A 23738-nucleotide genomic window follows, 5' to 3' on the forward strand; every position below is an offset into this window, starting at 1 on the left:
CCTCCAAATACGTGCCCACGTTAGATGAATTAAGAATTAAAAGGGACCTTAGTGACAATCTAGTCACACAGCCCTGATTTATGGATCAGCCTCAGAGAGTTACCTCCCAGGGCCCCTCAAGGGCTAAGATGCGCTCAAGGTTCAAATCGAGCCTCTCCAACTCTCTGCCAAGGGCTCTGTCCTCTACTCCCCGACTGCACCTACAATGGGCCACTCGGTGTTTTCTTGCCACTGACCCTTCCTGAGGGGTTGCCCCGATGCAGAAGTTCCCCCAAACCAACCCAACATTGCAAAAACAATGCTTTGGGGACACAGCTACTGAAACTCCTGGGGAAGTATTCCATCCAAGGTTCAGTAACCACTTGAATCCATGGATGTGAGGTGCGAGTCCACATTCAGCAGAGCAGTCAAGGCTTAATCATTTCAATTGGGGATCTTGCAGTTCATTGAATATGGCCCGATTCACTAGTTTGGGGTGCTTGAACCAATCACTAACCCCTGCCCTAATGTAGGGCAAACAGAGGCCCCCTGTCCCCCTAAGATCACAGGGCCAGGCCCACTGGCCTTGGGCTGCAGCCCCTCAGTGACCCACAATCCCAGTTCTTTGGAGATCCCATGACTCAGTTATATCAATGTTTAAAACATAGGGTTTTGCTTCCCAGAGCAGCTAGGGGCTGGAGAAAAGCTGCACAATTTCTCCCATGCCATCCAGTCTCCAAACTTCCTCCGGTTTAATCCTGGACTCAAATAATTGTCCATTCAAATATCTCAGCCAAATGCCCATTCTTTATAAATCTGTAGGATGCTCCTATTAAAAAGAATTCACTTTTGCATGATGTGCTAAGGTTTCCAAAGTATTTTATTTGAATTTTCTCCTGTTCTGTTGTCACCACAACTCAAGGAGGCAGGTACTATTTTGATCCCCATTTTACACATAAGAAAACAGAGGCAGACAGAGCTTAAGTGACTTGCCTAGGGTCACACAGACATTAAGTGTCTGAAGCCACATTTAAGCTCAGAATTTCCTGACTCTTTATTCAATGCTCTATTCATTATGATGCCGTCTAACTGCCCAGGCTCAGAAAGACAGAGAGACTTTGTGCCATCCAGCAGAACAGTGTCTCAACAGCACCGATGCTCCCATGAAGGTCAAAGCGATTGTCTCTCCTTCCCACTCACCAGATGATATCCTAGAGAAGTGAAAGTCATTGACAAAGATCTGATACTGAAATGGCTGGTCCACCTGAAGACGTCTTTGATAAAAACATGAGCTTGAGCAGCCGACAGGGCTTTGCACATGTTCTTCTCCAATGGAGCGAATCTTCATGGGCCACAAGCACACAGGGAAGGATGGGAAAGGAAAATCCTCTGGGTCTCTTGTTCATTAACTTTCTGAATGGATTTGCCTGGACCCAAATCCCACTCACACAGCAGTGTGCCTTCCTGAGTGGGTCTTGGAATATCCCAGTCTTAGAGAGGGAGAAGGTGAAAGAGGTTGGGCAACCTCTATGATGGCAGCTCTCCATTACCCAGCTGTCCTAGGTGGAGCCTGAGAAAGTGGCCAAATAGTGGTTGCTTATGTCTTTTCAATTGCTTTTTTTTGGTAGAAGCTCCTTCTGCAATCTTTTTGTCCTTATAAAATCTATGTCTTTGATATACCTTGATTGTCAGCATCTAAATACTTTTAAAGTTATTTTTAAATAAATATTACTTATTAATATTCCTTTAATATAAATAATAATCCTGTTTATTCCAAGATGGATTCCTTCTGTAATTGTTCAGGGTCTCTCACTCTTCTCTGCCCTTTCTTCATGGAGTATATTTGGTCAAATCCCAATGTAGTCAGTTTGCTATAATCACAAATCGTTCATTAAAAAATAGAAAGGCTACCAGACCTTTTCATTTTACTTATTTTGTCCTGGTTTCATGAATTTGTAACCGCGCTCCCTAAAGCCTAGGCCAGGTTCTCTGAGGGAGCCTCGGAAGTACCACACTGCATATGTGTCCTGACTGGATGAGAGATCACTGAGCCGCTATGTGAATACAGCAAAAGTTTCCTGTAGGTGGTTGGAGACAGAGGTGGGTTGTGAGAAAAGGGAGCTTGTTTTTTTGGAAGCCAGTGACCCTCTCATCCTTGAGCCCTGTGCCTGTGGTCCTAGAGACTGCTGAAAATGGACTCCTGGCTCAAGCTGGCTTAAGAACTCCTCTCTTCTAGTTGATGAGATCATTCCTTTCATGTGTTCTCTGGAATATTCTAAGCCATCTAGCTTCCTTCCTGCTTTTTGTGATAAAGAATTGGGCCTCTGCCCCTAGACTGAGCAAGTAAAGAAAGGACAATTTTTGGTCATCTAGGAAATGACGTGTACTATTCCCAGCTGTTCCCTATGACCTCTGGAAGCAAATGTAAGATCTTCTACCTTTTAAAACCCTTCATAGCCTGATACCTTTCAGAACCTTGCCAGTCTTATTAAACCCTCCTCCCTTCCGAATAGTGTATACTCCAATGAGGCTGGACTCCTCCTTTCTTAAACATAATATCCCATCTCTCAGTGCCAGATATTTTACTGACCTTCATACCCGGAATGCTCTCCCTCTTCATCTCTACCTCCTGGCTTCCCTGCCTTCCTTCAAATCTCAGGAAAAACCCTATTTTTGTCAGAAGCCTTGATAGATGACTTTTAATCCTATGGCTTTTCCTTTGAGATTATCTCCAATTTCTCCTGTATATCTTGTTTGTACAGAGCAGTTTGCTCTTCTTAAAAGCTGATATTATTTTTGTCTTTCTTTTCGCTCTCCAGTGCTTTGCCAGGGCCCGGCACATCATATATGCTTAATAAATGCTCGTTGATTTCCCGTGGTTGTTGTGATATAGCCAGACATGATTGTTCATCATGGGCCATTCAGACTATTCTGGATACTGGCAGAAAAGTGGGCATTCAGTTTTTTCTCTCTACTTGATTTTACTGGCTTATAATAAACTTCATTTCTTAAGTCTTGGGACACTTTGTGCTTATAAGAGGAGCTGACTGACAACTAGATTTTAGATGGGAAGAAGGGACTTGAGCTGCTGAAGGTTTAAGGATATTTGGACAGAGCAAATAAGTCATATAAATAGAAGCTCCACGCCCACTAAAGAAGTGTTATGTGTGTGCGGCTATATAAGATGTAGCTTGGGGATCGCACAGATGGACATGACCTGGGATCTGTCCTACCCTTGAAGAACAAAAAGGGGGACTTTGCTGTCAGTGGCAACAGCTGAGTGGGAGAGAGGGGCAAGAGGATCCTGGGTGCCCGGGATGGCCAATCACTCTTCCTTTCTCCAAGGGTATTAGACCAGAATGGCACTGATTTCCTAAAGCTCAGATACCTCATGTCTGGGGATCTGATCCTGAGGGGCTCCAAATCTGGGTCCGTCTCCAGTTATCCTGGTCTTTATCTTGCCCCCTGGAACCAGATGGCTTTGGGGGAGAGAGTGAGGCCGGTGACTTTGCACAGCTCTCCCCCACTTAAATCCGATTCACTTGCAAGTCATGACATCACCTTCCTGATGTCATGGTCCCCTTTGAGAAAGAAGGTCAAACATTAGGAAAACAGTTGCAATCATTCTCAAATAGGATTATAAATCTCCACTTCCACTTATCATCTCAGGCCCTTTCCATCACTTTCTACTTCCCAAGCACCATGTCATCCTTGGACTTTGTGACATGGCAAAAATCTGGTAGCTTCGTGCTTGTGGTCAGTGGAGAGTCCAGAGGCCTCCACTTTCATTCTGGTATAAACCTGGCTCCTTGCCCCCTCTGCTAATTGTGTGGCTCCTTGCTGCCTTTTTTGCAAGGTTGGGGAATAAGAGGAAGGGAGGATGGCATCGAATCATAAAACCCTGTGCAGCTTATCACGCTCTCTGGAGCAAGAGGACCAGGGAACGAAAAACGAAGCCCTTTTTCCCAGCATACCCAGCCAATGGCACCGGGGAGGGACAGATGTACAGCTCAGCTATAGCCACAAACGTTCCAGATGCTCACACTCAGATCCCTCCCCAGCCCTCCACCTTTTCTGCAGGTTCATTTTCCCCTCAGTAATAGCTTGCTTTGCTTTGGGCACTCCATGAGGTGGCATTATTGTTTCAAGCTTCTCTTCAACACCTCAAGATTTCTTTTTCCGTGTATCGCCCGCTTGTTGCTTTTGAACCAGGATCCTTAGATATGTCTAGGATGTGACTGAGTGTGTGTATGTGTGAGCACAAAAGCAAAATAGCCCAAAAAGCCAACTCTGCGGACTAACACACACAAACTGAGGCAGCTGGCAGGTGGTTGAGGTGTGTACTCTTTGTGGATTCCTACACGGTTTGGTGCAAGTGGGTGCAATTTTCATGCTGACAGAAGAAATGGAGCAAATGCAAAAGCCACATTATGTTCCAACTGTTCCCTTTTGTATCTTATTGGGAGAAAAACCTCATGTTTCACTGGTAGAGCTGACTAATACGGTGGGGTGCGGGAGAACGCCAATTACCCAGATTCCTTTGTTCACCTCTCTGCTGAGAAACAAAGCCATCCTTCCATCTGAGCTCCAGCGAGTCTGTGGTGTGCATTAACCACGGATGTGATTCATCTCCTTCTAGGAAAGCAGGTACAGGCAGGGTGTGCTCTTGCTGGGGGGCCCTCGTGACATTTTGGCAGCAATAGCCAGTGGCCCCTGGCTTTGGTCTTATGCTCTAGAAGTTCCAGAAAACGGGCTGTAACTGCTGTGGATGCACGTCCACACCCCGCTTCCTGCATTCTGACCATTATCCTCATCCCTTTTTCCCATTTGCATGCTGGCATCTACACACACACACACTCACTCACAAACACCCACACATGTACTCACTCTCACACACACATACACACACACACACACACACACACACACACACACACAAATCCTGGATTCTACCTTTGAGACACTGGGCTCTAACAGGAGTGCCCTAGCTTGCCCAGAAGGCACGGCCATCACTTCCCAGCCATTTCCAAACCCGGCCACCACACGTGTATTCCCCTCTCTCTGTTGTCTTCTCCCATTAGAATTTAAGCTCTTCAAAGATCAGAACGGTCTTGTTTGATTAGCCAGCGCTTTGCAGAGTGCCTGGAACGTTGCAAGCACTTGATAATGCTTTATTTTATCAACTAATTAGTCAGGGAAGGATATCTTCTTCATGCCTGTGTAGCAGCAGCCGAATCCTGCCAAGTCTTGTGTTGAAAAGGGGCTGTCTCCCAGGATGCTCCATTCACCTGGAGTTCTAAACTCTCGGGCTATGAAAAGGTGACACTCCTCCAAACTACTGGGCAAAATGCAAAATGACATCTGGGACTTGCAGCCCCTATTCCAATCCCGAGACCTCTCTTCAGTAGCAACCCTTTAATTATTACCGCAGCTTCGTACTTCAGGAAACCTCCTAAACTGCCATGCTAGCAACAGGGAAAGAAAACTGTCCACATTGAAAAGTGCTCCCTGCCTCCATCTCCCCAGGCCTCTTCATCTTTTCCTCTGGGGATGTTGAAGGGACCTTCCAATTACTCACCCCAGCCCCTGCAGGTAACAAAGATGAGCAAGGAACACGTCATGCATCAAGGACCTCCCTGGGTCATTTTGTTGTCCAAGAAGATGGGGATAAGGAGGACGGCCTCCTGGCTTTCTTGCCAAGCCCCGGGTCTTTCATAGCATCTGCCAGGCCTTACCTCTGTTGGGCTTTTGTCTCAGTCAAGTCTCTTCCTTCATTGCCAGCCCCAATTCCCCCTGTTTTTGATCTTAGTCCCAGCAGTTAATCTAATACCACAATGCCCCGCAGCTGAAGCTATGTGGATTCCAGGCAGTCACTATCTCTGCCTTGGCTCCTTGCCACAGAATTAAATGTCAGGGCAAAAAAGGATGTTGATCCCAAAATCCCAAAATCCCAAAAAGGTTGGGAGTGGGGCAGGGGCCAGGAACAGTTAAGGGAGAAGTGTCCAATCCAGCCTAGCATCCATATCCTGGGTGCCTCCTAATTCTGTCCTCTCCTGCGGGCCATCCTCTTCCACGAATCCATGAAAGTAAGGTGGGGGGAGAGAGATCTGAGCTTCCTGTCCTTATTGCACAAGAGCAGAGGGGGAGGGAATTGGGGCCTGATTACGATGCTCCACTCTCCCTCCTCAATCCCAAAGTGCCATTGCATGGGGTCCTGGGGAGCGTGGCCATCCAGATGAGAAGGGATTGGGATGGCTGCCATGAGCTCTCCCCAGTGGATTCTTTTGTCATATTTCCAGGAGATCCAAAAATGTGCAAACTGAGTCACTCAAAGTCATCATTTGGATTTATTTTCTAGTCCTTAGGATGCTCCAGCCAGAAAAACAATTGTTAGCTGAGGGCTAGAACCCTCATGATGCATATCTGGAGTAAGCTCACCTGCCCCAGGACAGTGGACCTAGGAAGGAATAAAGAAAAGCCCTATTTCCCTCTCCCCTTGCCTTAACAAAGGGTCCTGAAGGTTGGAGCTGGGCCCTTCCTCTTAAAATGAGGTCTCTGTCACCTCAGGGCTAAACAACCATGGAGATGGGGGACTAGCCAGTGACCGAGTGCCCTCAATTATCTCTCCGGCAGGATCTCCTTCCCAAGGTCCTGCTGGCAGGTGCCCACTGCAGAGATGTCCCTTGATCTGTGGGCTCACGCAGATTCCCTGCCCAAACCCACTGGCTTCTTGCTTCCTAAGACTCTTGATCAAGGGGGAAGAGAAGGAGGGGGAAGAAAAACATCATCAGTTCTGAAGCTTTCCTAAGAACTGCCAAAAGACCAGGATGAAAAACAGGGAGAATGTGCTAAATGGAAGCCCCTTTCTTGACCTTTGATTGTGAGAAAGTTTTTCACAGCATCAGGCTAAAAGTCATTTCTCTGTAAGGCTCCCTTCTCAACCCTTGTCCTAGTTCTGCCTTCTGGGACCACCCAGAACAAGGCTGATCATCCCTCATTCACATCCCCCAAAATAACCATACTGTTCTTGAGTCTTGCCTTCTTCGGGCTGAAGAACCTCATTCTTTCAGTCAGATTCCCTTCCTCCAGACACTCTCCCAGGTTTCCATGCCCTTCCTGAACTGTGGGGCCCAGAACTGAACACGAGACTCCAGAGAAGGGCAGAGAATGGAGAAACCATCAGCTCCTTAATCCTCAAAGCCGAAACCCACCATTAGGCTGCCCTTCAAAGACAAGCTTTGCTGGGGATGTATTCCTCAGCTTCTGTCTCAATAGTAAAAGGATTTTCATGGTGGTCTGGAACTGGAAAAAATCTTGGAGATCACCTAATCTTATCCCCTTCATTTCCCCGATCTCTTCTAATTCACCCCATTTCTCTCCATGATGAAAGACTTCATTATCAAAGATCCCATTCCCTGGAATGGCTGGTTCTCAGAAAACAGATGCTCTACAGTCTGTATTTTGACCATCAGTTCTTTAAACTGGAGAACTTTATCCAGTGACCAGAAAGGAAACATGTCACTGGAGGAGATGAATCCCAGGGATCTTGACATTCTTGCTATAAATGAAAATAGGAGAAAGAAGGACATTGCGGCTCAATGGAAGGTTGGCTCCCAGGGATCCTTGGAGGAGCCAAGAAATAGTTAATGGGGGAGAGTTAGCATAAACCTGGAAGCTATGAATGTGACTCCCTGTGAGCCAACGTTGTTTTATTCGTTGTCTCTCTGTCTTTGACACTAGAATATATTATTATCCCTTCCACATCATAAGGGTTAGGACACAGCACCCCAACAATCTGGAAAATCCCCATAAAAATTTTGGCTTTTCCTTCATACCAGAGAAAAGATCTGACTTTTTTTCTTTTTCTTTTCTGGGGTGTTTACAGTACTATGTTGTAAAATTTAGGGTTAAGTATTTTGGTTGATGTTAAGTTAAAAATATTAGCCTTTGAGTGTCATCTTCTGGCTTTTTCATTCTTTTTGGGAAACTTTGACTTATTTATTTTATTTTAACTTTTAAATATTTGATTTATTCATTTAAATTATATTTAAAATAATATTTAAACATTTATTAATTTAATTAACAAATGAATAAATAATAAATAAATAAAATATATATTTAAATATTAAATATTTATTTTAACTTTTAAAAAGAAATTGCATTTTTTTTAAAGAATTTTTTTTTTGCTGAGGTAATTGGAGTTAAGTGACTTGCCCAGGGTCATACAGGTAGGAAGTGTTAAGTGTCTGAGACCAGATTTGAACTCGGGTCCTCCTGACTTCATGGTTGGTGCTCTATCCACTGTAACCCCAAAGTTGCATATACTTTTAAATTATATGTATTGCGTATGTTAAAAGATAAAATATGATGATATTATATCATACTACCCATACATTTTATGCCTTTCTGGCAATTTTAACTTTTTCTGCTGGTCTTCACACATTGGCTACGGCTTCCACAAAACTCCCCCAAATTCCCATTTAATTTTCTTATGTCAACCCATGATAAATCAAAACCATGGTGGGGGTGCTAGAGGGAGTCCCGGTGTGGGAAGGATAATGGAAAACAACACTTAATAAATGCCCGATGATGTTTTATCCCATCGGACATTCAGTCATCATGGAGTGCAGCATTAATCATAATTATCAGGGCTTCTGTTCCAACGTTAGATTGCGAGATCATAGAGACCAGCCAGACGTGATCTAACCCAACTTCCTCATCTGACAAATGAGGACACATCTCAGCTGAGAGGCAGAGGTACCTGTCCCAGGCCCACAACTAGAAAGTGGCGGAAGGAAAGGAAGTCTGAGCTGAACCTTGAAGGGAGCCGGGGACCTGAAAGGGCAGATTGATCACAGCCAGGCTGGGAAGCCCCAGATAACAGAGACCAATCAGTCAATCAGCAATTGATTGAGCAATGACTGTATGCCAGGCACTCGTCCAGAAACCAGTGAACAAAGAAAAAATAAGCTATTCCTGCTTTCAAGGAGTATATACAATCTGTTGTGGGAATACACCATGTGAGAAGATAGGAAAATAAAAACTATAAACCAAGTAAATAGAGGGACAGTGTGGCATGGTGGTTAGAGAGCCTCCCTAGTGTCAAGAAGACTTGGATCCAGATCCTTCCTCTGACACCGGTTAGTGGCACATTGACCAGGGGCGTGTTCCCTTAACCTCTCAGCCGCCCAGCCAGCTCTCTAAGCTGCAGGTCTCTGTTGGTAGAGGCCGAGTCCTTATCTGGGACTCTCTCCACCAATGAGATCGTGGGCAATGAAAAAACATTTCATTTTTGGGGGGTGGGGGAAGCTGCCAGCCAGGACCTCATGTAGAAGGGGGTGCCTGCGCTGGACTTGGAAGGACCATGATGATTGAATTTGAAAAGGCAGAAGCAAAGGGAGGAAGTGCATCCTTCGGGAGGCGTTCCCTCCCCGACATCAGGGGCAGCCTGGGCAGAAGCATGAAAGTAAGAGCTGGAACTGATGTCGGGTTCTTTGGCCAGTTCAAAGTGTGGATTAAGGGGACCAGAACTGAATTAGCCCAGAAAGGGAGCCAGAGGGGGCTGGGCTTAGAAAGGGAAGAGTGGTTTCTACCTCTCAGTTCAGGCTAAATTAGACGTGGCCACTCTTGCTTTTCTGCCATTTGGGTGGGCACTGCTTTCAGTGTGGCAGGGGCCCTGGCTTCTCAGGAAGGGAGGATGACTTCCGGCTCCATCCCAGCCCCTCCAGCCTTTCTAATCCTCTGAGAGTCTTGTCCACTTATCTTCTAGTGCATCTAGTCACCTTAGCATTTGCTCAGTCCCTGCTAGGCGTTAGGTACCCTCCCCCGCCAAGATCCTCCTAGAGGCTTCGGCTCATCCAGTCCAGTTTGGAGCCCCCTGCTCTCCTCTGACCTCAGTTTGTGGCAGGATTCCCCGCCCCGCCTGTCCCCAGTACCACCACCTAGTGCCTGGATAGGAGATCCCCACAGCCTGCCCAGTGGGTCTCAGCATCCTTCCTGCCTCTGACCGGAGTCCTCCCCTTTCTGCTGCAGTGCAGCCACTGAAGTGCTCTGCCCACACTGGCACATTAGCCCCTGATTTTTTCATTAGAGTCTTGGCTCTATCTGCCCTTTCCCATCACTGAGCTGGGCGTCTCTCTGAGGTTCAGGAGTGAGCCTGGCACTGCATCTCTAGCACGACGAGAAGATAAACAGTCTTCTTACTCGGGACCCATAATTCCCTTCCTGACAGTTTCCATTTTCTTTGTAGATTACATGTTAGGGAACTTTTCCCATTAAAAAATAAGTGTCTCCTACACAGTAAGGATGATGGAATTAACTGCTGCCTGACCCAGAAAACAACCGGGGACTCTGGGGGATCACGGAGCTGCCCCTCCGACTCTCTCCAGTTACGTGATGCACAAGGGATGATGTCCTTCTCGGGAGGAGCCCGTGGGGAACACACCCCCACAGGCTCGGGCAGACCCAGCTCGTTTCATTAGGGTGGCCGTCCCAGGGACATTTTTAAAAGACAAGCTTTGGGGGAATACTCAGTTATAAAACTTTCTTTTGAATCATCAGACTAAAGAAATGAAAACTGAGGCAGGCTCCCTCATTTAATTAATAACTCAACTTTGCTTTAAAAACCCAAAACCTTAAAATTGAGACACAAGACCCCAGCCTTCCCTGAAGGCATCAGGATGTACCTGGAGCAGAGGCCGAGCCAGAAGGACTTGGGGAACACAGCAGGAAGCAGATTATCAGACTGAGACACTGAAGGAAATGATTCTGGGAAGCCGAGTAGAAAGGGGCCTTCTGGGGTCTCCAGTGAGCCCTGCTGGAATCACAGTCATCCAGCAAATGACTGCGGCAAGCACTGAGGCAGAGGAGTCTGACTGCACTGTCTCATGGTGTGGCCATGGGAGACGGGAGGAAGGGAGAGGAGGAGAAAGGGGAGGGAAAGAGAGAAGGGGAAAAGAAAAGAAAGGGGGAAAGAGGAGGGAAGGAGAGCGGAAGGAGAGGAGAGGCGTCCTAAACTTTAGGACATTCTCCAGACAGAAATGACTAATGTAATGAGCTTTAGCTTCACCATCTCATTTCAAGTCAGAGTGGGGGAAGGGATTAGCTTTGATCAACAGCAAATTATATTGTGAAACAGAAAATCTGATTTAGGGCCTGTAATTCTTGATTGATCTTTGTTTCCAACCTGAAAAGCCTCCCCAGCCCAGGAAGTTTACATGACTACAGTGAGCTCTCTGTCTGCAGGCCTGTGGAAACAGCTTCCTCAAGGCATGTGGGCACATTTTGTGGGGGCCCCTAACCTCTGCTTGGCTTTGGTTCAGAGGGAAAAGGCCCTGGGGGATAGTTGAGGAGCAGAAATGGCGTTTTCCTATTCACATCTCAAGATGGTGGCAATTGGGAAGGAAAGAAAGGAAGGAGAGATCTTCCAGCTAGTCACACAACGGCACTTCCTGCTAGCTCCCAACGGGAAGTGAACCCAAGCACACTTATTATCTGTGTGACCATGGGAAGTTCTTCCTGTCTCTGGGCCTCAGTTCCTCTGGCCATTTGTTGGAGGCTCAATGGTGGAAGAAAGAACTTTATTTCTATTAAATGTCCTGGCAGAGCAGTTACCAGTGCTGTGGTTGGCCCCCCGTCATACAAGAAGGGACAGTTAGTGGTGAAGGCGGCTCACCGGTCCCCATGGGTGATTCCCCTAGACATTGCCTATGTGGGTACCCCAACTTGAGTATCCTTCCTCTCTTGCCTGCCCTGGAGTTGACCTCACATGAAAACATTCAGTGAGCTTTGGGGGCAGCCCCTTGTTTGACAAATTGAAGACCTCGGTCTTGATCTCTGGGAACCACAGACGGACTCTCTGCATCATAGTTTAGACTCACTCTTGCCCCAGGAAGAAAGGGAGGCTCTCCATCTATTTTTGACTATAGTTGTCCATTTTTGCTTTGCATTTAATGAAAAGAAGGTGACCACAAGTCCACACAAAGAGCCCCCAGAAATGACATCCCTATTATTGGTTCTGAACGCTCACAGAGCTGCCGTTTCCTAACCAGTGTGCATCCTCAATGAGCCACGCAAATTTCCGAACCCCCTCGGGGCAGCCGCATAGTAAAGAAAAGGGAACACGGCACTGGCAATCAGAAGGCACAAGTTCCACCATTTGCTGATCCTATCAACTGGAACAAGTCACTTCCTGTCTATGGTTCCTCTTCCATTAAATGAAGGACATGGTCTAAACAACCAACTCTAGATCATGAATCTGGATCCATTGTTGAGAATGCCGAAATCAAAAATCGTAACGAGCTGCCCTCCTGAGAAAGCTCCAGCTCAAACTACTGGAGCGAGAGAGCCTGGGTCTAGACCAACCTGTGCCCTTCCACTTCCTCAGATAACCTCCTGTTACAGCTCTCCACATGTTGGGGAATGGCTGTGGAAGCGACACCTGTCATGGAAATTTACCAGTCATCAAAAACATTTGTTCATTTAGGAAGTGGATCTCTCTCCTCCTCCTTCCTTTTCTCCCTCCCTTTTCCTCTCCCTCTCCATCTTCCTCTTCTCTCCCTCTCTCCTTCTCCCTCTCTCTTTCCCTCTCCCTCTTCTCCTTTCCTTCTCTCTCCCCTATCTCTGCCTCTGTCTCTCTGTCTCTGTCCCTCTCTCTCTTACGCACACACACACACACACACACACAGTACATATACCTGCATGCACATGCACACACACACACATATATGCCCAGGAATACACCCTTCTTATTTTTAACCAGACAAATGATAAAAAGCAGATGCAGGCCCAGGGGTTGCTGGAACTGGAGTTGAGCTTGTTGCTGCTCTCATGCTCTTTGCTGCAAGTTTTCACTTGATTTTAGAAGCTGCTAAGCTGAAAATTGTGTAGAGAACGTGTTACCCTAAGGGCTGCCAACAGAAGCTCAAACTCTTGCCCACAAAATGAAGTGATTGATTCCATAGAACTCCAGCAGCCGTACTCGGAGAATCGCTAAAGCTCAGATCGGAGTGGGGCGGGGGGCCTCAGCCAGCACCTCGTCCAGCTCAGAGCTGGCCAAGATTCCTGTCCACAATCCTCCCCTATTCCCAGAATCAGCCAGTCTTGACCTGACAATCTCCAGGAAGCATAACCCACTGCCTCCCGAGGTAGCCCCTCCCACTCCAGGTTAATGCTAATTGTGAGGAAGTTCCAGATTGAATAAAGCCTAAATTGGGTCCTTGTAGCTTCTCCCACTCCACTCCCCTGCCCAGCTCCCAGTTGCGTCTTCAGAGGATCAACGAAAACGCTCCATCTTCCACAGGCCAGCTTCTCAGGTACTCAGGCAGCTGCCATGTCCAGGCTCAACTTTTCTTCTCCGGTTCCTTCAAATGATCATGTGCCATGAATTTGAGATTCTTCACTACCTACTATGTTCCATCTACTCTCCAATGTATTAATATCCTTATCCTTATCCTTAGAGACCATCTGTTCTAACTTCACTTTACAAATGAGGAAACTGAGAAAAGTTAAATGACTTGCCCAGAGTCACACAACTAGTCTGTATCTGGAGTGAGATTTGAACTCAGGTTTTCCTAACTCCAAGTCCAGCGCTCTCTCCCCTATACTGTGCTGAGCTCCCTAAACTGAGCCCACTCACCCAGAAGTGATCTGACCAGGGCAATGAGAGGGTCTAACTCTTCTCTGTATCATTGAATGTTGCCCGAGATCATCTCCTGTGCCTTACATATCCTTCGCTTTCAGCCCACTGTTACCTCTGATCTTCACATGGCTGGGGAACCATCATTCCCCAAAAAGCCACTTGAAAAGTCCATTTTTAGCCCAAGGATGATGTTCCATTTATCTCAATTGCTTTCCATCTTCTTTGTAGATTCAGCTCAGCCTGCCTCAATCCTTCATGATGCCGATTCTGTCTCCTAGCATGTTAACCATCCTTTTCAGCTTAAAGTCAGCTGAAAATGTTATTGAGGCCTTTGTTCATGTCGCTGATAAAAAATCGTGTTACTTAGCACCACCTGGGCCGGGCAGAGATCCAGGAGCAACTCCCCTGAAGACTCCCTTCCCCAGTGGCATCAAACTCTCAATGACTGTCCTTTGGTTCTGTCCACTTACGAAAAGGTCCACTTATGCTCTCATCTATATGGCATGGGTGAGACACCCACGCCAAGAATAGCAAGAGATTCTGGATCCAACACTTGTCTAAAATAAGGTAAACTAAATTTATAGCATTTCCCTGATCTACCATTTAATAAATTTGTCCCCAAAAGGCCTAAGCTTATTCTACCAAAACCTGTTCTTCAGTTTGTTTGTTTTTTCAGATCCACATTTTCTCTCTCACCTTCCTCTTCCCAATTGAGAAAGTAAGCTGTTACAAATTGGTATAGACATGACCTGTTCTTAATCTAACCAGACCTCATTTAAGGATCCTTTTCTAGGTGCTCATTAGCCATCTCTCTGATAAAACTTTCTACAATTTCACGAGAGGCTCAGCTCATTGACTCCTTGAGTTCAGACTCTATTTTCTTACTTTAAAAATAATAATACAAAACAAACAAACAAAAAATTCTGCATTCCTCATTCTGCATCTGCTATTGGCCAGGTCTCAATGCCATGGAACAAGGCACCTTTTCCAGGTTAATCTTAATATTTCCAGGTTAATCTTAATAATTGTCCACTCCTAATCTCACCACCAAGCTACCTAAATCGAGCCTTCACTAACACCACCTCTTTCCTTGAATTGGAGGGCTGGAGGGTGGAGCACCAAACTCCTCCCAAAGTCTTTCTTTAGAGAGGGCAGAAACTGAGTTTTTCAGCTCAATCTGCTCTGCATCTGATTCCAGGTCTGATTTCAACTGCCCAGAGCAAGGTGCTCCTGCATCGGATCCCCCCGAATCTCGCCCCTACTTTTCTAGCTCCTTTTTGAATACTGTCTTCCTTTTATTAATTCTATCCCCAGCATCTAGCACAGCACCTGGCACATAGTAGGGACTGAGTAAATATTTACTGACTGGATTCTCCATCCTGCAGAACCTCTCCTGCTCTCTGTGATTTTTTTGAGTTTCCCTTTAGGGGGTCAGCCACCATATCAGTAACCTAGTAGTTTAACCTAGTTGTTCACTTAGGCCAGGAAAATGGGCAGGCAGATGCTCTCTTACTGTCTGATTCCTGGGAATCTCATTCAGGCCTGTTTGATCCCAGAGTCATTGTCCTCCTTGGGGAGAGGGAGAGGAAGGGAGATCCAAGTGGGGAGTCTTCCTCATCTCTGCAGTCAGTTTGCAGTTTCCCATCTGCTCTGAGCAAGGGATCTGAGCATTTCTCTAAGCCTCCTGTTTTGCCCAGGACAGCTGGGAAGCGGGGAAAGAGGAAGCCGACTGCCTCTGGCTTGTTCATTGGGAACGGAGCACCCCCAATTCTGGTGCCAGATCCTAAGCTAATTCTAGTTCCTAATTCTAATTTCCAGAAATCATAGTAATTCAAGGAGTGATATATGAAGAGAAAAGTGGTATGTGAGGGATAGTTCCCCTAATCATAAGGGGAAAAAATTACTTTCATCAGTGTTTACAGAGATACCCCGTAAGCTTCCGAATTATCAGGCAGCTATAAAACTAATATATTTCAAAGTGCTTTACAAATGCTAACATGCGACATAAATTCTGGTTGTTATTATTATCATCCAGGATTTATTTATTGCTTACTATGCTGATTATTTCCCTGCCCTCAAGGAGTTTACGTTCCACTGGAGAAATAAAATAAAAAAAAAAAAAAACAGGTGAAGCTGACACAGAATAAGTAGAGAATGATAGGAGGGGAGGAATTGGTAGCTACTGGAAGAATCCAAGTGTGAGAAGCTGAGGCCCAGCACTAGACTGGCTGTGGTGTCAATGGAGAAAAGGGGAGGGGAGGGAGGGTGTGGAGGAGTTGAGATCAGTATGACTTGGCAAGTGATTTAAAATGATGGCTGAAGGGGCCTGAAGACTTGGGATGACACCGAGGTGGTGAACGTGGGAGACAGAGTCCTCCAAGAGTCAGAGAAGTTAAAGGGAGCAGTGACTTGGGGGAATAGGACGATTTCTGTCTGAGGCTCCTTATGTTCTGGGACCTCTAGGTGGGAGCATCCACCAGGCAATGAGAGGGGCAGACCAGGAGCTCGGGACAGAGGTGAGGGCTGGATATATGATTCAGAGCCATCTGTAGAGAGATGCTAGATCACCAAACCTATGGAAAATGATAAGGTCAACAAGGAAGGGGGTGAGAAGAGAGCCCCGGGGGACTGGGACCCATTCCACAGACACCAGTCTGACAGCCTGGACGGAGTCAGACAAGAACATACACCCTTCTCCGTGCCCCGTCCCTTCCCTTCCCCTCCTCTCCCACTGGAGACTTTTCTGCCCCATTGAATCCTCACCCTGGAAAGTGAGCAGGATCCATGTCATTATTCCCACTGTAGAATTGAAAAGACAGGAGAAATAACCTGAGTTCAAATCCAGGACTCAAACACTTAAAGCTATGTTGACTGTGGGCAAGTCATTTGGGCAGCCTTGCCAAAAATAAATAAATAAATAATAATGATAGTAAAATTTTGTATCTGGAAAGGACATTTGAGATGATTCTTCCACCACCACCTCAATTCTAAGTCAATTGGGGCCCAGGAGGAAATAACATGTCCAAGGCCTCCTGGGTAGCCAGGGTGAAATTAGAATGGGGATCCTCTGTCCGACTGAGGGTGCTGGAAGTATACCCAATTACACGCCCTGCCTCCCCAGTGGAACAGGTTCTCTTTGCTTGCTGCTCATTGTTTGCAATAGATTCATCCCTACATTTGCTTCTGGCTTTGCTCTCCATGGGTCCAGCCGGCCACTGAGTGGCCTCCCAAGGGGGCCCTTCCCATGATACTTAGCCCCTGGTGTGTTCCACAATCCCGTGGGGTTATTTTGGAGTTAGAGGAGATGTGTTTGGAGTTATAGGAGTTAGATATAGACAGACATATATACACATACATACATATAGATATAGATATAGATAAGCTTTTTGTAAGGAAAATGTCCTAAGCCCTAGAGCTGGGTCCCGGGAGAACGGGCGCTCTGACAGGCGTGGCCGGTCACTCGGTGTCCTTGCAGATGATCCCCTTGCTCAAGCGTCCCTAAAGCCCGTTCCGGCTCTGACACTCTGGGGCTCTCAGCTTCCAGCTGACCCGGCGCCTGGGCCTCGGAGCCAGCGCTCTCTGGAGACCTGGGGGCGGCGGGGAGGCAGAGGAGGAGCAGAATGAGGAGGGCGCGGCCCGCCCGAGGACCTTCCCGTCAGTCCCTCTGGCCCCAGCCACCCCGGAGGGATGGGCCCTCTCTCTGGGCCGCGCTTTTCTCATGCCGGGGAAGCAGGAGGCCGGAGCCCCCGAGGCTGCTGCTGAGAGCGCGGGCCGGCCGGGCCCCAGAGCTGCGGAGCATGGCGGGTAAGAGGGCCTGTTGTGTCGTTCTGTTGCAGCTGCAGAAGCTGAAGCGCTCGCTCTCTTTCAAGACCAGAAGTTTACGGAGTAAAAGTGCCGACAACTTCTTCCAGGGGCCGGGCGGCGACGGCAAGCTCCCGGCGGACGCGGCGCCCGAGGGCCCCGGCGGCGGCGCGTTCCGACCCCGGGGCGCGGGCAGCCTGAGCGCCACGCCCACCCGCGGCCGCCTGCAGCCCCCCGCGGACGGCGGGGCCCACGCCTTCCAGGAGCACGTCTTCAAGAAGCCCACCTTCTGCGAGGTCTGCAGCCACATGATCGTAGGTAAGGCTCGGCCTCCGCCGTCCCCTCCCCCAGCCCTTGGCCTTCCGCGGGATTCTGGACCCTCGGCCCACCAAGGTGGTGGCCAGTCTGTGGCTGGGCCAGGGGCCTGATATTGTAGCCGAAGGGCAACTGGGCTAGGAGCTTCCTGCGAGGGCGGGGGAGGGCCAGCGCTGGGGGCCAGACCCCCCCCCCAAGCCAGCCTCAATGATTGTCACATGGCTCTGCACCCAAACAGCCGCGTGTCTGAGAAGGGAGAGGCTCCCCAGGACTCCCGGAGAAGTCGCCAAGCTTGACTTGACTCTGAGACCTTTCCCCTCCTCCTCCTGGCAGCCCCTTCTCCACTAACCCGAAAACTAAGGGGTCTGGAAAGAGGGAGGGGGAGAGAGAAAAGGGGGGTGGAGAAGAGAGGCAGAGATGAGACACAGAGACAGAGATAGAGACTAAAACACAGAGAGAAACTGAGGCAGGGACAGAGACTAAAACACAGAGAGAAACTGAGGCAGGGACAGAAAGTAAAACAGAGAGAAACTGAGGCAGGGACAGAGACTAAAACACAGAGAGAAACTGAGGCAGGGACAGAGACTAAAACACAGAGAGAAACTAAGGCAGAGAAAGAGAGAAGGGGATTCTCAAAACAGACAGGAGCAAAGTAACTTGCCCTAGTAATGCTGTGGCCTCTGATGTGGGGTTTGTCCCCAAGCGATGGCCGATTTGGCCATGTGAAGAATTCACAATGGCCGCTGTCCTTGGCAAAAGGGAGATTATTTAGGAGACGTCACAGACAGAACGAAGGGATTCATAGACACGGGGAATGGCAAATATGAAACAGTGGGAGAGCATGGGAAAGACAAGCTCCTCCGTGGAACTCACAATCAGCCGGGAGAAAGGGCGCCCCCCCCCATGAGGTTGAAGCGCGCCCTTAGCTGGTGGGCTAAATCCTGAAGGGGACGGAGCCCCCTGAGTTAGGGAGCTGAGAGGACTCCTCCTCACAGTGGAGGTGAGAAGCAGAGTGGAGTTAGGGGAGACACCACATGGCAGGAGGGGGAGAGGGGCAGGGAGAAAGATGCCATGAGGCAGAGTGACTGCGGGGCGGGGGGGGGTGGGGAGGACTGACCCAAATGGGGAGCAGCCAGGCCCCGAGGTGCTTTGTAGACAAAATTTGGCCTCAGGGTTCTGACATACTTTTTACCACTCCCTCTGCTGCCCACACCTGTCCCTGAACATGGCATCAGTAAGAAGCATCAGAGCACGGGTGGGAACACAGGCTCTGGGACCTAGACCAATGTTCTCCCCTCTTTGCCAAGTTCCCTCTTGATTGAAGACCAGGGGTGGGGGTCAGAACCCATAACTTTGTCGCTCCCTCCCTCCCTTGCTCCTCCTTAGTGCACCGGAACACAGGGGTCATTTCTGGAACCCCTAAAGGCGTGGGCAGCTCTCAGCCAGCTACCGTCACTTTCCCTTGGATCCTCAAGCTTAGCTCGCTGCCCGACACTTAGCAGGGACTTAAGTCATTCTTGTTTGGCCTCTTCCAGTCTGAGAATTACCTTGTCCAAGATGACCTTTGCCGATGATGAATGAGTAACCAAGCTCAGAGCCCAAAAATCCGTGAGATGAAAATCATTAACATGAGCCTGCTCACAATGGGGGGGCAGGGGGGGAAACCAGTGACTCAGGCCTGGGTCTGTGGAGACACCCTCCTCTCAACAGCTCAGAGAAACTCAGCCAGTTCAGCTGCCTCTGAACCAAAGTCCACCCTTAGGAGCCATGACCTGGGATCATGCAGCCTTTGTTGGGGTTGCCATCATCCCACAAGGAGGCCACAATGGGGTATATACCCACTGTGACTTGATGCTGCTTTTTTTCTCAGTAACGTGCACACACACACACACACACACACACACACCCCTCTATGACAAAGAGATCCCACAAAATTTAGTCTCCTACAAAACAGATTATCTTGAGAAGTTCCCTAAACGTGGGGTGGCTTTTCTGGAGACAAACCAGAAGAGAAGGGAGGTCGAGTTCGGCAGACATGGTACCAGTCAGCAAACCCCAAAGTGTGAGCCCATGATCCTCGGACGCATGGGCTGAGAGCAGTGTGAGGGTACAAAGGGAAGAGCTGAAGCTCAGTGTTGAGAAAAGCCACGAGATCTATGTATTCGCAGCAGCAGCTTCCAGGGAAAGTTGCCCCCCCTCTCTTGGAGAGCCAGATCCCTGGAGATGGGTAAAAATAGATGGTGCAAAGCCCTGGAAAGAGGGGAAGAGGGACACGCACTGTGGAGCAGAGAGGACTGATCTGCCTGGCAGGAACAGCTGTGAGTCCTCCGCCACCGTGCTCCCTGCATGGAGCTGCTGGGCTCTCCCGGCCTGCAGCAAGCCGCCCTGCAGCGGGCTCTGGAGGGCTCCTGCATCCTAGTTTGGCTTTCTTTTGACTCCTTCAGGGGATGGAGTCCCTTACGTGAGCCTGGGGACAGTGGCTGGAACTTCGACTAAAGGGAACCGTTATTTGTATCTTAAAATGGAGCCCCTGGGATGGCTTCACAGCTGACTCACGTCCCACCAGGTCTCACTGCTGCCCCCGACTAGGAAGGGTCAGGGAATTCTGTCCCAGAGGAGAAAGATGGTGAGTGGGGTCTCCTGCTCCAAAACTCCAAGAGCCAGGTTTGGGGAAGGTTCACCTGGTGGATCTGCACTCCACCCCTCAGCAACAGAAGGGGCAAACGCTGGCTCCCAGAGCACTGGTGACCTCCTAGCCACCTCTCTCAGGATGGTAGAGTCCATCACCTTCATCCAGTGGGTACAATACAGAACAGCTTTAGCCAATCAGAAGGAGGCTCAAGCCCCCAGCCACCAGGACAATTTTGCATCCTCCCAGTCCAGTGGATTTCATCAGGTCAGGAAGGCAGCAGGTGAGCAGACCACTCTCCACTATATAAAGTCCTTCTTCAACTAAAGGAGCCCAATCAGGAATGGATTTTCACAACGATGGCGCTGGCCACGTGTCTGAAGCTTCTCCGAGAAGGAGGCAGTCCGTAATGAGAGACACTAAGACCGAAAACGTAGCATTCCAGGGCAGGCCAAGGTGTCTAGACATAGATCAGCTACTCCCATGCAGAGTTATAATCACTTCCAAAGAGGGAACCAACAAAGCTCCCTAGTGCAGAACTAGTAAATCTCTCCAGTGCAGCCATAGCCCTTTGAACTCGGCCACAGAGTCTTCCATCGGTCCCACCTGGTACATGCGGAGCTCTCTAGGTCTCACCAGTTCAGGGCCAGTCTTTTCTATTTGATAACCTACCATTGGCAGAGACCTCTGGCTGTGGCTGAATTATCTCTCAGAGATGGAAAATGGACACAAAGGCAGGCCCCAGCATGGAGACTTACAGCCATTCTTCCCTCTCCTCTGTTCCTCTGTTCTATTTATCCATCCATTCATCCATCTGGCTAGATAAGTATCCATCCATTCATCCAGTCTCAAGTGAGCACCTTAGCTGGAATGGTCTGAAGAAGGCCTACATTTTCTCTACAGCCTGGATCACAACCTGACTCCCTAGTCTTTGGTTCTTTCCTTTTGGAGTTGATATTCTTTTTTTAGTAAAGCTTTTTATTTTCAAAATGTATGCCTGGATAATTTTTCCACATTGACCCTTGCAAAACCTTGTGTTCCAATTTTCCCTCTTCCCCCGCCCCTTCCCTTAGATGGCAAGTAATCCAATATATGTTATACATAGTAAAAATATATGTTAAATTCAATACATGCGTACCTGTTTATACAATTATCTTGCTACACAAGAAAAATCAGGCCAAAAAGAAAAAAAAATTGAGAAAGAAAATAAAATGCAAGCGAACAACAAAAAGAGTGAAAATGCTGTGCTCTGATCCCCACTCAGTCCCCACAGTCCTCTCTGTGGATGTAAATGGCTCTCTTCATCACAAGATCATTGGAACTGGCCCAGATCATCTATCTCACTGTTGAAAAGAGCCACATCCATCAGAATTGATCATTGTATAATCTTGTTGCTGTGTACATTGATCTCCTGGTCCTGCTCATTTCACTTAGCATCAGTTCCTGTCAGTCTCTCCAGGTCTCTAAAATCCTCCTGCTGGTCGTTTCTTACAGAACAATAATATTCCATCACATTCATATTCCATCACTTATTCAGCCATTCTCCCACTGATGGGCAGCCACTCACTTTCCAGTTCCTTGCCACTACAACAATGGGTGCCACAGACATTTTTGCCCAGGTGGGTCCCTTCCCCTCCTTTAAGATCTCCCTGGGATCTAAGCCTAGTAGAAACACTGCTGGGTCAAAGGGGATGCACAGTTTGATAACACATTGGGCCCAGGAACTGGTATTCTGTGAGCAGGAACCACAGCTCGTCAGGAGGAACACTAGCCACCACATTGGGATGCCATTGAACAATGATTTGTTCGATGAGTCTTCATCTAAACTTCCTTCTCTGTTAAAAGGGAAATAGAGTCCTGGACTCCTGGAGAAGCGACAAAACTTGCCTTGGATCTGTGCCCTATCCCTTCCTCCTCCTGGCTACCTTCCTCTTGCCACTCTGGCTGAGATGCTGACCTGAGAGTTAAGGGTAGGAATGGGTGGATAGATGCATAGGTAGGTAGGTAGATAATAGGTGGGCATGTAGCTAGGTACTCATTTTTAAGCATTTATTATGTACCTGGGATTGTTGAATACGATAGATGTGATTTGACTCACATCTAAAAGGCAGGTTTATGCCCAAATTTGGTGATTCTGCACTTAGAAGAGTGGTCGCTCAATGGCTCCCGCTTATGCCCCCAGTTAGAGAAGAAAATCTTAGCAGTGAGTGGGCTGGGGGGTGAGCTCCTAGCCCCGACAGGCCCTCCCTTCCCGCGTGGCTCCCATGAGCCACATGACACAATGACATAAACCGCGGGACACCTATCGACATAAGGGCAGGGTTAACTGCCCGTGTTTCTGAGAATCCGAAATCCAGTGGGTGTGTTCTTTACCAGAATATGTTGGAGAAAAGCAATGATGGGAGTCAGGTAGGGCTGGGCCAGGGCTCACCCATTATCCCCCTCTCATCCTTCCATCTTGTTCCCTCTCCACTTCCGCTTCTAGCACACAGGCCCCTGTGATAAACTACAAGAGACCTCCCAGTCTGGGACAGAGAGAAGTCATTTCTCCCACAATCTCACAGAAGGGAACTGCAGAGTGGCGAGCACCTGCTGCTGCCCCAGGCTCCCGGGCTGGCACGGGAGGAACACCACGCCCCCCTTCTTTTCTCCTCGTTCTCCCCTCTCTCTCCCCCTCCTCCCAATCAGCTTTCTCGTATTGAGTTTCAGAGCCTTGACTCACACCTCGAGGATTCGTGGAGTGGGAATGGAGGATGATACATGAGCACACTTGAGACCCTCTCGGGTGAAATATTCTTGCTGTCTGTTCGCTCCCATAAACCCCAGCACAGCCAGGGGCAAAACCCTCCCTCTTCCACCACTAAACTTGTATGAGCTTCCTCTTTCCAAGGTGGGGAGAACTCCAACTTTCAGAGGGGTAGGGAATCATCCAGCTCCTTCCCAGGGTTACCACCTAGCTATAAATACAAGTGAACATGACAGTCCCTACCTGAAGGGTCAAAGTCCCCAGCTTCCATTTCAGGCCTTCCTTTCTCTTTTTTGGAACCAAGGTTTCCTTTTAAGAATTAGTAAGAGCCCCCAACTCTCCGGACCCTAGGAACAGGAAGGTACCTTTAGCCTCACTCATCTGTTATTAACTGACATCCTGGTACCTGTCCCCAATTCATCTGGTCCCTGTGTCACCCTGTCCCCACATCACCCTATCCCCATGCCACCCTGTCCTCATGCCACCCTGGAACTCTGTCTCCATGTCGCTCTGTCCCCATGTCGCTCTGTCCCTGGGTTACCCCAGAACTCTGTCCCCATGTCACTCTGTCCCCGGGTTACCCCGGAACTCTGTCCCCATGTTGCTCTGTCCCCATGTCGCTCTGTCCC

At 48.4% G+C, this 23738-nt stretch overlaps 1 protein-coding gene across 2 annotated transcripts in view; it reads left to right on the plus strand.

Annotated features, from left to right (window-relative positions):
* The window catches only part of STAC (SH3 and cysteine rich domain), a 59615-nt gene that overhangs the window by 12797 nt on the left and 23080 nt on the right, over nucleotides 1–23738 (plus strand). The window contains exon 2 of one of the 2 annotated variants that reach the window (XM_031951486.1): nucleotides 17455–17737. In XM_031951486.1, coding sequence (XP_031807346.1) covers nucleotides 17455–17737 — 283 coding nt within the window. Of the gene's footprint in view, nucleotides 1–15946; nucleotides 17738–23738 lie in introns of those variants that run through there. The other variant, XM_023498519.2, reaches the window with a different exon arrangement.

Source organism: Sarcophilus harrisii, chromosome 1, assembly GCF_902635505.1.
Source record: "Sarcophilus harrisii chromosome 1, mSarHar1.11, whole genome shotgun sequence".
In the NCBI taxonomy this organism is placed as follows: Eukaryota; Metazoa; Chordata; class Mammalia; order Dasyuromorphia; family Dasyuridae; genus Sarcophilus; species Sarcophilus harrisii.